The following is a 14,704-nucleotide window of genomic DNA, read 5'->3' on the forward strand; positions in this document are numbered from 1 at the left end:
ATTGCTAACTCCTGAAAAAAAAAAAAGCTGTAGGATTTACTGTGATATCTTGAAAACGCTGAAAATGAAATATTTAAAGAATAATCTACCAATTCATTTTCAGAGCCTGAGGGATGTTGATTTCATTTTAGCATCAGGAACTTTGAGGCAGAAGCTGTTAAATGAAAAGAAAAGATTGATATCACAATGTGAGAATATTTCAATATTGAATAGACTGCTTTCACCAGTGACAGTAGTTCTCTCTTAGAGCCTTGATGTCACACTGTATTAAATTGAGGCATCTTATTGATTCTTCAGTTTAATTTTTCTGTAAATATATGTGGTTTCGTGACTAGTCTCTATCCCAGAGTTACCATGGCTACTGATAAGTTTTCATCTTCTTTGCAACCGTTTTAACAGTTTTTCTTAAGAACCAATTGTTTTCCTTACAACAGAAGACTATCTTCCAAAATAGACCCTGCACATATCTATGATGACAGATCAGTAGGTAAACTCTGGCAGCAAGTAGTGTTTTTTCTCACCCCAACATCCACACTCCCCTATAAACAAACAATCCACCTACAGAGCGAGGGGGCACATTTTCTTAATTTCTGAAATGTACCAAGTGTTTTTCCACCCTTTTCAAAGTCACTATTCTAGAAAAATCTCTAATGGGATTTTAAATGCTTATTTTACTATATTTAGCCTAGGATATCAGCACTTTTCTTCCATAAAGTATTTAAGCTTTGATCAAGACTCCCACAGTGAACATTGTGTATGCATGTGGTTCTCTTTGTGGCTTTTATTGCTTAAAATGTAGAAATGTTAGTTTTAAATGTTGCATACATGAAAGTCAGTGTCTATTCTTGGAGAGATATGGGCTAAAAAAAAAAAAGGTATATCTGTGGGACCCCTCAAAACTGTTTATCTGGTATTTTCCTTTTAGGGCTTTCCTCAAACACATATTAACATATGTAAGCTGATCTAGAGCAAATATTTCCGGTAAATTATTACCTTAAAAAAACTGTACTACTTGGACCAGGACCAAGTAGGACAGCCATTCGTCAATATCAAGACAGGCAAACAGCTAAATATCAATCTCTTATCTATTTTTTCCATTTCTCTTTAACTTAAAATGATATTTTTAGCAGTTCCTAATAACTGAAATCTTGAAATTCATTTTTTAAGACCAGTAGTAAAGGGCAGTTAATAAAAAGGACAGCTTGTCTGTTGCCAAAGTTCAATTTCTCTTTCTACAGGGCAAGATTGTGTCCAATATTAGATCAAGAGTTGCACAAACTGAATAGTTAAGCATTTACGGAATGTTATAAGTAGTTTTATTCCAAATGTGTGTTCATATTTTACCATCTGTAGAAAAGAAAAATGTAAACTCAACCAACATTTCATAATGATTGCTCTAATATGGTAGCATTTGGGATGTTTGTAAATATCGCAGAAACGGATAGAAGAGCCAGAATTCATGTTCAGAAAATCATCAATCATGCCTGTGGGCTCCAGATTTGTCACTCTACAGCAAAGGCACAAAGGAGAACAAATTTCTCAAAGATGTTTAATGAAATGAAGTATACCTGCATCTTATTTACTGCCTTCTGTGGGACACTGTGTGGAAATGTAATAAAAACAAACTCAATGAGTTTATTATTTTAGCAGGCAATGAGAGCTCTTTTGCTAGTTGTGCTATAGTGCCTTAATATGTGTTTGCACACACAAGTATAAGCTTAATGAAGTTTGGCAGAATGAGTTGCAATTTCCTATTTTAAAAAGAGTTGAATAGAATTTACTTAAAAATTGTACATTTTATATGTACAGGAAGTTTTACATAATATTGTCAGTAGTGTACCCCCCCATCCACTTTTCCCATTATTACTGGAAATACATTGAATTCTAGAGAAGAACTCTTACCTCTTAGTGAATCTCCTCTAAAACACTTATCTGACCTATTTGTTTAGTGACACGGAGGACTGAGGTTTCCTAGGCTATCTCAAGCCACAGACACATTCACAGCACTCACACGCAAATACCTAAAAAACGATGCGCTCTTTCTGAATTCCTCCCCACAAGTACACTACACTGAAGGTTTTGTTATCTCTAACTATGGGACTGCTGCCTCCTGCAGGGGTCTAGTCAATGAGCAGCGGGTCAGAGGGACCATCCACTCTAATTTCTGTTCCCCAGAATCCTTTGGGCTACACTACTTTTCCCTCCACGGTTCTACACCAATAAACCTGCCCCTGTCCCTAGAAATGGGTAGAGGCAAATTCAATGGATTTCACTATAAAAGCCTATGTTTTCTATGGAGTGTCCTTTTCCTGACTAGAGAATCCTTTTCAATTCCTATTGGGTTTTCTTTTTTCCAGTGACTCTGCTCTCTCAGGTCAGTTTTCCTGTCTAGCCTCACTTTCTGTTGTAGACTGACCCACTTGTCAGGCTCCTCCTCCTGAAATTATTCCCTTTGCTCCATCCTCATGCTTGGACTTAAGAATGAAAAAATGAATTAGGGAGATTGTCTTGGTTTCTCTTATCAGACTTTCCAGATTGAGAATAACTGTTTGTTGGGCACCTCTTCCTGAACACATTTTTTCCACGCCAACCATGTTTAGTGACACATAGTAAGTGGTCTGTGACCTCAGTGATTGTCAGCAGCCCTGGTTCATAATAGGCACTCAGAAATACAGGATTGCTGAGCAGAGTAGGCTTCCAATTCCAACTATACCACCTATGTAGTGCTCAGTTTTGGGCCAACCTCCCAGATAGGTCTGCACCTCACTTTGCTTATCTGTAAAATGGAGTTAATAATCTTAATGGTAAAAGAATGGTGCCTATCACATAATGGCATTAGAAAGTCATCGTTTCCATTGCCTCTTATTTTGAGTAAATCAGTGAAAGCAGGAACAAATAAGAGATGTTATCTGAACTTCTTGTGCTCTCAGCCAAGCTCTTATGAAGCTCCTTGGCTTCTCGACAGAGGGATCAGTTAGCTAATTCGGGAGCTCAAATTTTCTCAACCCACGGAATTACCCTCCCTACCCTGCTTGTTAGTATCTCCCATAACCTTCCCTGTTATGTCTAGTCTATGCCTAGAATTTTGGGTGTTCCACTGTAAAGCACTGCTCAGCTACCGTTTATCTGAATTGGACAATTTTTATAATTATTCTTGTTCTGAGCTACTAAAACCTTCAGCATTATCCTCTGTCCTCTATGATGCTGTAGAATTCCCAAACCTATGCCGCATAGACACAGACCCCTCCCAACCAATGTTCACATGCTCTAAACGCTCAGTTACTGGTCTGTCCCTTTCAAGACATCAGAGATTGATTTACTAGGGTGAATGGGCAAAAACAAAGTCAAGTATAAATCCAGCTTGATTTTAGCAATTGAAGGAATGATATTATTGGTAACAATAGCTTGGTCTGCAGGGAAAGATGATGTAAATTTAACAAAATCTGTATTAGATTCTGACACATTTTATCTTAGCTCTCAATGGGGGAAAAATAATGGAAAACAGACTATGAATAGAATTAACCAAAAATCAAAATGACTTTTTGTTTAAAGAGTAAGGTAATTATTTATATGTATTTCAAATATTAAAGCATTAATCATGTATCTCAGAAATACTAAATAATTCAGATTATGTAAGGATGAAGTCAGAATATTTAACAATATCCGCTTTTGAGAGTCTGATTTACTTCATAATTTTATTTAAAAATTATTCTCCTCCCGTTAGTTGACAGGGACTTACCCATCATTTAAAAATGGCATTGCTCTTTTTATACTTTAAATATTCTCACATTGTTGAATATAAGATCTCCTGTGAAATGTTTCTCCAGAAACATTTATTCTTTTCTTCAACTGATGAATTTTCCTTGACAAAATTAAATGTTCTGCTACATTACAGCCTCACTGTTAGGAATGAAGAAAGAGGGGAAAATGCGGGAAGACCCATACACACTGCAAAAATGGAGAGTATCCAGGTCCTAGAGGAATGGTGAGTGTGAGAACCACATAGCTATTGTTTCTTATATTTATATGCCATTTACATCTACTGCATGCCTAAGTATTACCTCTTGCTTCATGGTACTCTTTAAAATGATTTTGGGAAGTGAATGCAAATTCCATCTAGAAGATCTTATTTTGTCATTGCAGTTGCTTTTCAGCAATTTTTCTATTAGCAATGTGAAGTTATTGGCTAAAACATGGTCTAAATTTACTTTTCTCTTTAAAAAAATAAAGATTATCATATCCTGTACAAAAAAAAAATTGCCCTAATTCATTACTTCTCATTTCTGAAAATTTAAAACATGGAACATCCAAGTCAGTAAGGAAGGGCACCCAGCCGACTCCTGGTTCCATTTCCACCAGAGTGGATTCTCCCAGGTGTTTCCTCCCAAATGAGAGGTACCTATGGACTAAAATCAAAATACGAATAGACCAGTCATATAATTATAAGTTCTTTCTTTTTCAGCTTTTTATGAGAAGGTTTTAATAATGATGTTTCATGGTAATTGTTAAGCTTTTTAAAATTAAAAAAAATTAATTGAATGAGGAAGTGCATACATTATGCAATAGTAACAATCTATTTGAAACACCTGGTCAAAAAGGTAAAATAAATAAATATATATATATATATATATATATATATATATATATATATATTTGTACTTCTTTGGCCAAATGGCTTTTAGGTTGGAAAATTATTAAATAGATCATTGAATAGGAAAGGAAGATCAGAATCATTTTAACCATAAGACTCTCCAAGCTTCTCTCTTCTACTTCTTTAATGTATAAGCAAGTGGATTAATTACTGGAGGTTTTAGCAGTCACATAGTCATTAAAAAAATCTGTATATAGTTTTAAATTCACAATGTCAATGTCATTATAGAAGACTTCTGCTTCCAACTGTGATAACTCCATTCACGACTAACAATTTGTACATAATTTTTCATTTAAAAAAAAATCTTTTTTTTTTTTTTCAGACACAGGATCTCACTTTGTTGCCTAGCCAGGAGTGCAGTGGCATGATCATAGCTCACTGTAACCTCAAGGTCCTGGCTCAAGTGATTCTCCTGCCTCAACTCCCAAGTAGCTGGGACTACAGGCACATACCACCACACCCAACTAATTTTTAAACTTTTTTCCAGAGACAGAGTCTTGCTATGTTTCCTGGCTAGCCGCAAATTCCTGGCCTCAAGAGATCCTCCCACCTCAGCCTTCCAAAGCATTGGGATTATAAGCATGAACCACCATGCCCAGCAGAAAAATTATTAAAGTTTAGGAAAATATATGACAAGTGCACACAGCATATTGTTACTTTAAACCAAGTGACAAATGAAAAGGCCACCAGAGATGAGAAAAAAAAAAAAAAAAACACTATCTTATGGCTGGAAAACTGAAATCCTGATTAGAGGCAAAGAAAAACATTCAGTTTGTCCTAAGTCACTTACAGACTGTTATTGTCAACTTGCAACATATTGTTAAAGGTTGAACATTTCCCAGCTTCATTAGGAATGTATGATGACTACATGCATATTATGTTGCTATTTGAATGCTTGGCTCCCTACATGCCTCTTATGCCTGCATGAATTTTTGTCAAAACCCAGAAATAACTGACCTAGTCCTAGCAGGTCTTGCCAGATCAGGCTGGACTAAGTGACAAAATACTGACCACTAGATGGCAGAAAATTGACAGAATATCTTTTTTTTTTTTTTTTTTTTGAGCCGGAGTCTCCCTCTGTTGCCAGGCTGGAATGCAGTGGTGCAATCTTGACTCACTGCAACCTCTGCCTCCCAGGTTAAAACGATTCTCCTGCCTCAGCCTCCCAAGTAGCTGGGAGTACAGGCATACGCCACCACGCCCAGCTAATTTTTGTATTTTGAGTAGAGATGGGGTCTCACTACGTTGGCCAGGATGATCTTGATTTCCTGACCTTGGGATCCGCCTGCCTCTGCCTCCCATAGTGCTGGGATTACAGACATAAGCCACCACGCGGGGCCTGATAAAGAATGTCTGTCTACTCCTCTCCTTATCTGGTCTAGCATTCACCAAAGTTCCCTTTGATCAAGGCCCCATTCTGTCTTTGCAGCCAAAACCCCACTGCGGAGGAAGTCTTGTCCTGGTCTCAAAATTTTGACAAGATGATGAAGGCCCCAGCAGGAAGAAACCTTTTCAGAGAGTTCCTCCGAACAGAATACAGTGAAGAGAACCTACTTTTCTGGCTTGCCTGTGAAGACTTAAAGAAAGAGCAGAACAAAAAAGTAATCGAAGAAAAGGCTAGAATGATATATGAAGATTACATTTCTATACTATCACCAAAAGAGGTAAAAATCTGGAAAACATTGAGGTGGGCTTTCTAGGACCAAGGCTAACCCTCAAGGGATGACTGTCCAGATTGGGTAGGGAATGGGATGTGGAGTGAGCGGGTAGAAGAACTCACTGGGTAGAGAATTCAGCTGCCATTGGAAGAATCTCCCTGGACACATGTTTGAAGGCTAGGGTTCCCCCCTACGCTTTGACTGTTTAGCTCACTTGTGTGGTAGTCCACTTGCTTTTCAGAACTAACACTAAAGAGCCTGCTTAAACACAATTTGCTGTGACAAATGAAAATGGAAAGAGAGAATTTATTTTAGGGTGGTTTTTTCCAAAGCATAACCCCTTGATCATGTGAATGAGAATCACCTGGAGCATTTGTTTAAAAAACAAATTCTTAAGGCCTAACCAGGACTTCTAAGTCTGAATTTATGGAAATAGGGCCCAGAAATCTGCACTTTTAACAAGTTTTCCACATATGTACTAGTTGTAAAACCTCTAGTATAGGGACTCCAAAAAAATCTGACGTTTGTTGATGTTTATGATTGAATTTTTACAGAAATGAAAACTGAGCCTTGATGACCACTAATATTCTTAGGTGGGAAATGGAAATTATTTTACTTTATTCTAGATTTTCTCTTATTGAAAGTGCAAGCTTCTTTCCCATTGCCAGAATGTACCTAATCAATAAGCAATACTTCTAGCAACCAAATAGCACTTTTCCATTGACTTTTTAAAACTTAATTTGTTCTTGAGAAATGTTTCAGTTAATAGAGTTAAACGCATTTGGTGAAGGAGTGGTTAATAGTGTGACCAGGCCCTTGGAGCCCTGAGTGATGGAGCTCCAGAGGCCTTCAAAGCACTTAGAGAACACAGAGGTTCCTAGAATGTCTTCTCTTTTCCATCCCACCCTCTTTTTGTCTTTTTTGTTTCTCCCAAATGACTGATTTTTACCTTTGCATTTAAATGGCTTGCCCATCCCTAGTACACCTGAACATTTATGGGCTGTAGTCATATGTGCCTCCTCTAATACTTGGCGTGGTCCCAGGCGGCCTTACACTCCTTGCTTTGAGATCTGTCAAAGGAATTAGTGTCTATTTTATTAATCTCTAAGTTTGGAATGCTACATAAAGTATTTCACTTCTAATAATATATGTAGTACCTAAATTATTTAGATTTTTTTATTAGTTAGGTTAAAGTACCACTGGTATTCCAGAGTGCCTGAGGACTACTGTCTGTACAAAATGAGAAAGCTTCTAGAATTAGATGCACAAAAGATTGATTTACTTTTTTATTTCCTGCATGAACGTGAAAAATGTATTCATCAAAACCAGGTGGAGAAAATTTAATAAATGTAATACAATGTGACATCAGTAACAAATGTGTAGCCTCAACACATTTGTTACTGATGTCACACTGTATTTCTAACACCAGCATAATTCTGCATCCTAAAACTACATTATTCAGTATGTAGTTGAATTTTAGCATCTAAACAACTCAGATTTTATCAATATAATAATTTTATGCTAATTTTTATTATTTTAAAGTTATTCCATATGGCAAATAAACCAGATGATCCAAATGTCCCCAACTATGTGCTTCTTTTGCCTATAATTATACAAAATGAGAGTCTTTGGGAAGATTAGCCTATTTCTGCCCCCAAAGTATGTAAGATGTGACATCTTAAAGTGATAGTTGTCTAGATTACTTAGTCCATTCCTTTGTGCTATATTTGTATCATCTTAAAATGATGACTCTTCTGTTCTTTTTCAGTGTTAGGAGAAAAAATAGTCTCAATACTATGTACATGTAATTCCCTTATGTTTACAGTTTCTGTTATTTAATGTTTAGCTTTTTATGTGAAACATTTTCTTATTATCCACACAGCCCCTGATTTTCTGATGTCAGTGATTGATGGCATTTTGTAAAATACTTAATTTTTTCTCTTTAAGCCATGTTTAGAGTTACAATAGTGATTATTTAAATATCAACTAGTGGGTTTTCATTCTTTTTGCTAAAGTAATGGAGATTTGTTTCCATCTGATTTTTTTTTTTTTTTGAGGTGGAGTCTCACTGTGTCACCCAGGCTGGAATGCAGTGGTGCCATCTCAGTTCATTGCAACCTCCACCTCCTGGGTTCAAGCAATTCTCCTGCCTCAGCCTTCCAAGAAGCTGGCATTACAGGCACCTTCCAACACACCTGGTTAATTCTTAAATTTTTAGTGGTGACAGGGTTTCAACATGTTGGCCAGACTGGTCTCGAACTCCTGACCTCAAGTGACCTGCCTGCCTTGGCCTCCCAAAGTGCTCGGATTACAGGTGTGAGCCACTGCACTCCGCCATTTTCATCTACTTTCTTTATTTTGAACACAACTTTCACCATAGTCACTAAAATCTCATTTCCTGATCAAGAATATGAACTTTTCAAAATTACATATGCTAATATTTAGTGTTGTAACCATATTTATTCTCTCCTTTATGTTTCCTAATACCCATATTTTGGCCATCGCTCATTCTTTAATATCCTCAAAATATCATAGAGAGGAAGAGACAGAGAGGTGAAATTCAAATTGTTACCCTTTTGCTGAATTGTAATTAACTCTTGATAGAGAATCTAAATTAATAGACCACTGAAGTGCCATTGTTTAGCCAGCTTATTTCTATGCATCAACATAGTAATTAAATTGGATTATTATTTAACGGAAAAAACAAATAACCAAAAGTAGATATTTTCAGTTACAAAAGATAATTGTTAAAAAGCTTTGTTTTAAACCGTATCTTGTTCATTGACTGAACTCACTGATACACTCAGCGTGTGGCATGCACTTTCCAGCTATTCCGGAGCCCCTTTTATCTGTTATACCTCACTGAACTTCCTATACAAAAGTCATCCATTTCTAATCAGCCACAATACATTACTAACTTATGACATTGTGTTATGACTCTTCAAATTTTGTTTTCTAACATTGGAGACAGCACATGTCAGATCAAGAGAGCCCTGATTATAGAGGAGTTAGAGCACTGGACTACTATTCAGGTGCACGGGATTTTAAGCCTGCCTTTGCCACAACCCAGTTGTGTGGCCTGGAATAAATCACTTCACTTCTCTGAGTCTTAACATTGAGTTCATTTGTTTACAAAAATAACAATACAAATAAGCACAGAAACTAACAAACCAAATGCATAATGGCAACTGTAAGGCTATAAAGCTACTGAAAAGATGTGTCAGGCCATTCTGGCCTTTCTCCCTCTGAAATTCTATATATGTTTCTTCTTATTCAGAGTATTTGTGATACTTCTTCATCCTCTCCACCTAATGGCATAGCTTATCCATCATGGTCCTCCTTAGTGCTGTCCCCACAGTGAACCTCAGAATCTATTTAAACATAGTACTCAAAGCAGTTAATATATGAGTTCCTATTTCTCATTTTGGGGCTGAACAATCTGGGCTTTCTACCTCTAAAATTCTATATAAGTTTCTACTTATTCAGAATATTTTTAAAGAACACAAACATTTGAATCATTATAAAATGGTAATGACTAAAAGTTGTCATGATTTTATTATTGAACAGAAGGGCATTTTTCTTCGCTAGACTTTTATTTTACCTTAATTTGATTGAATGTGGTGTTCTTTTTTGTTAAATGTAGGAAAAAACCATTTAAAAAATTACGTATAGATAACTTTTTTCCTTAATGAAACTATTAAAGTCAATGTGCAAAAAATTACATTTCATTATTTTAAGAGCATGTTTTATGCATTTGTAATAATTTGAGCATTACGTTATAAAATATTTGCAATTAGGAGTTGATATAACTTCTGTTCTTGGAATAGTGTACATTTTATGAAGGAAAAGGCCAAATTTAAAAAGAAAATCTAGACATTTAAACAAGAAATACCCTTTGTTTAAAAAGTAAACTTTTAAGAAATGATCTCTTCAAGGGGAAAACGAAGACAATAAAGAGGCCTTGAAGCCTAATATAGACTTGCTACACGTAGCAGATTTTGGTGGCAGCTTATATTTATTATTGAAAAGATGCGTTAGGCCAATCTTGCATTGCTATAAAGAAATACCTGAAACTGGGTGATTTATAAAGAAAAGAGGTTGAATTGGCTCACAGTTCTGCAGGCTTCACAGGAAGCATGGTGCTGGCATTAGCTCAGCTTCTTGGGAGGACTAAGGAAGCTTATAATCATGGCAGAAGATGAAGCGGGAGCAAGCACGTCACATATCCAAAGCAGGAGCAAGGGGCGGGGAGGTCCCACTCACCTTTAAATAACCAGATCTCACAAGAGTTCACTCACTATCACAAGGACAACACCGAGAAGATGGTGCTAAACCATTCATGAGAAATCTGCCTTTGTGAACCAGTCATTCCCAACAGACCCCATCTCCAACACTGGGGATTACATTACAACATGCAGTTAGGTTGGGAACAAACATCCAAACTATATCAAAAGACAAACCTAGCAAAATAAAGAACCTGAATGAAAAATATATTTAAAGGTTATCAACTGTAAACTGCACTGAGCTACTGAAGAAATAATTATAAATCCTTCAACACATATAAGACATTTATCTGAATTGAAGAAAACTATGGTCCAGTGATGTAGAAATCTGCCTAGTGATGACATTGTCACTACCAGGACTATAAACTGGATCTGTCACTTACATCTGTGGGCCACTTAGAAACGCACTTCAGTGCTCTGGAATCTCCACGTCCTAGGGTTATGAATGAAGGCGTGGAGAAAGCTTAAAAACCCACCAAATCTATGATGTTCAAGCTCTGGAGAATGGTAATTTTAATAGTAGTAGAAGTTTGCTTTTTCTGATTTTTTTAAATTCCCAGTTACTATCTGAGAGAAAAAAGTAATAGACCTATTTAAACACCAGAATTATCTAAAAAATAATGCTTATGTGACAGACATGCAGATTCTGTGTGTGCATGTAGATGTATCTTCAAGTGAAAGTATGTGAATTTAGCACATTCGAAGATTTAAGACAGTTTTTCTAAACAGAAGTCACTTCACTGTATTTTCCTAAATGTATTTCTTTACACATGCATATTATCATTGAAAAAATATTAATTGACTATTTCCTATGAGCCAAGCACTGGGCTAGATGTTGGGGATATGATGATAAACAAGAGACACAAATTAATCCCTTAATGGAGTTTACATTTTAGGAAGACAAACCTTGTTGAAACAATAACTGAAAATTGTGTTAGGATGGATATTGAATTAGATGGAATACAGGTAGTCAGGTAAGGTCACTCCCAGATGGTAAAATTCAAGTTGGTGTAAAAGCCAAACACATTGGGTTTGTTCAAGTTGATGTCATAATTATGATCAATTATTATTAATTACTTTACATTGGCCTCATTATTGGCACAGTGGTCTTGCATATATTATTACAATCTTACTCTCACAACAATCTTTCAGCCACAACAGTTGCTACCACTTTACAGCAAAAGAAACTAAATTTGTTTTCTTTTTTTGAGACAGTCTTGCTCTTGTTGCCCAGGCTGGAGTGCAGTGGCGCAATCTCGACTCACTGCAACCTCCAACTCCCTGGTTCAAGCAATTTTCCTGCCTCAGCCTCCTGAGTAGCTGGGATTACAGGCATGTGCCACCACACCAGCTAACTTTTGTATTTTTATTAGAGACAGGGTTTCACCATGTTGGTCAAAATGGCCTCGATCTCCTGACCTTGTGATCTGCCCAGAAACTGACTCTTAAAGAGGTAAAATTAATGTTTGAGGGCATTAGAAATATATCTGGTAGAGATAGAATGCAAGCCCAAGATCTTCTGATTCCAAATATGGTGCTCTTCCAACTACAACATGATGATTAGTTCTTCCATTGCCTAATATTTTCTTCGTGAAGTTACCATAGATCTCTATAAACCCAACCATAGAACTTCACACATGATGAGAAATAGCAACCTTAACCACAGGCCTGAACCCTGCCCTAGACCAGCAGGATCTACTTTCCTATCATCTGGACACCACCAAGAATGTGACATTACAGTTTGCCCTACCAATAATCTTTGTCCTAAGAGATAAATTCAAACAATTGGTCTATTTGCAATGTGTTAATTATTTTCAGTAGAAATAACAGCAAAAAATAATATGTGACTAAATGTATACAAAGTAAAAATTTATTGATAAGAGAATCATACATTCTTTAGATTTATAAAATTTAACATAGGAATACCAAATTTAGTTCAAATTAAAAGCAGAAAAGAAAATTTCCAGTGGCAGATGTTATAATTGGTAAAATTTGATATGGACTTATAAAGGGAAAAAATTATTCCGAATTTTACTTGGAAAGAAATTCTAAATAAAGAAACTTCACTAACACTAAAAATAAGATAGGGGGAAATGGAGAAAACACTTGGATGTGATACATGAAAAACATTGTTCAGGGAATTAAACAACATAAAGGAGGATTCTGTACGGTGAAAAAGACTTTCAGTGAAAATTCATTATTTTTTGTATCATTATGCCAAAAATGTCCGTAGGATCAAATTTTCCCTTCCACCTCGATGACTAAAATAAAAAGGCGGGGCAAAGTTGGTCTACTCCCTTTCAGCAATGCTAAACAGCCTTCGTATCCTCTTCAATGAATAGGAAATCGAGTAAGATTAACTAAGGTATATGACTCGGTTTAGCCCAGATTTTCCCAAGCCACGCTAACAGAATTTCTCTATCTTCATTCTCCTCGCTTTTCCTCCATACCCTTGTTGAACACTTCGTTCTCATTACTTTTTGCTTGCAAGTCCCTTGCTTTTCTTCTTCCCTGTCTCCTACTCCCTGTGGGAATGAATGCTTCCAACTTCACCCAGACCTATTGCTAAGTCACGTGTCTTTTTATAACTTCAGTTGCTATGTCTCAACATTGCCGGACTTTTCAGCACTGCTATGCCGGTTAAACACTGCCAAACCCATCATGCTGTCTTGTGTCCTGTCTCACAATAGTGGTGCTACTGTGCTATAGTGCTATGAATTCTGTTATTACTGTAATGTGCTCTTCTCTTTATACCACCTAGGTATGAGTCTATGTAGCCTGAGTTCGAGGAGACTTGCATTGCCCGAGGATAGCTCTTGTCTTGTCCTACTCAACTTTCTTTTCCCTTAGGATGAGTTCTATACAGGAAATGCCTCAGTCCCTCATGCAATGGAGCCCAGATAAGATGGCTTTATAAGCCATCCAGACACATCTGAATCCTAGGGTGACTGTCGCCCAGGCCCAACTGGGATCCACCACCAATACCTTGTATTATAGATGATCCACATTCTGAAGCACAAAGATACCACAAGATGAAACAATAGATTGTTATACCAATGGGGTTTATCCTTATTATTTGACCTCGCTACACTTCTTTTGACTGATCGACAGCTTTTTCAGACAAACAACCTGATATTAAGGTAAATATTTTATTCTTTAAATAGAAATAACATGCATCTTTGTTAAAGATTACTAAATCTTGAACTGTATGACTTTACAATATTTCACTACTGTTTTTAGCTTGCAAAAAATTAAACAGAGGACATAAGACATTTAATAGTTTGTTATTTTATCTGTCTTCAGATAATATGATTCTATCCACTGAGAAGAAACTTTTACACTACATTTAATGATACTATTATTTAAGAAGTAAATGACCCTCTTTTCTTAATCACTAATGTAAGGTTTCCTGCTCCATTGAAACCAAAAGTTCTCTCAAGTTTGAAAGGAAGCACCATTTCTAAAAACAGAGGAGTGTGTTTAAGAATTTACCTTGCCATAACATGATGTTTCAGAATAAGATAAATCAGTTTAAACTTCAGTGTCAACATTTCCCTCTGGCATAAAAACACAAAAATATATTTTTAGATAAAATAAAAACCTTGGGGAAAAATATTCTGTACTTTTAAAAATTACTCTGTACTTGATAGTGACCTCATGTGGTAATAACAAAAAATGAAAACTGAACAATTCAATTCCAGAACATTTTAATTTTTATAGAATTCCCAACAGAGACAAATGTGTAGTTCAGCAAAGTCATGTTTTCAGGCTTGTTTCAGCAATACTGCAGGTTCAGATAATTGCAATAAAGCAATCACAATAAAGCAAATTGCACAAATATTTTGGATTCCCAATGCATATAAAAGATATGCTTATACTATACTGTAGTCATAGTATAAACAATACTTAGCAATAGCATAGCAACAGCAGATGTCTTAAAAATGTGCATACCTTAATTTTAAAATACCTTATTGGTAGAAACTGCTAACAATCATCTGAGCCTTTAGAGAGTCATAATCTTTTTGCTGGTGGAGGGAGGGTTTCGCTTTGACATTGATGGCTGCTGACTCATCAGGGTGGTAGTTGCTGAAGGTTGGGGTGGCTGTGGCAAT

At 36.2% G+C, this 14,704-nt stretch overlaps 1 protein-coding gene across 1 annotated transcript in view; it reads left to right on the forward strand.

The window, feature by feature from the left end:
- The window catches only part of RGS17 (regulator of G protein signaling 17), a 120,696-nt gene that overhangs the window by 97,455 nt on the left and 8,537 nt on the right, over window positions 1-14,704 (forward strand). The window contains exons 3-4 of the mRNA XM_032258807.1: window positions 3,896-3,985; window positions 6,081-6,315. Of these exons, the coding sequence (XP_032114698.1) occupies window positions 3,896-3,985; window positions 6,081-6,315 (325 nt within the window). The remainder of the gene's footprint in view (window positions 1-3,895; window positions 3,986-6,080; window positions 6,316-14,704) is intronic.

The sequence above is a fragment of the Sapajus apella genome, unplaced genomic scaffold (genome assembly GCF_009761245.1).
Source record: "Sapajus apella isolate SASKATOON/1434 unplaced genomic scaffold, GSC_monkey_1.0 scaffold105, whole genome shotgun sequence".
NCBI classification, from domain to species: domain Eukaryota; kingdom Metazoa; phylum Chordata; class Mammalia; order Primates; family Cebidae; genus Sapajus; species Sapajus apella.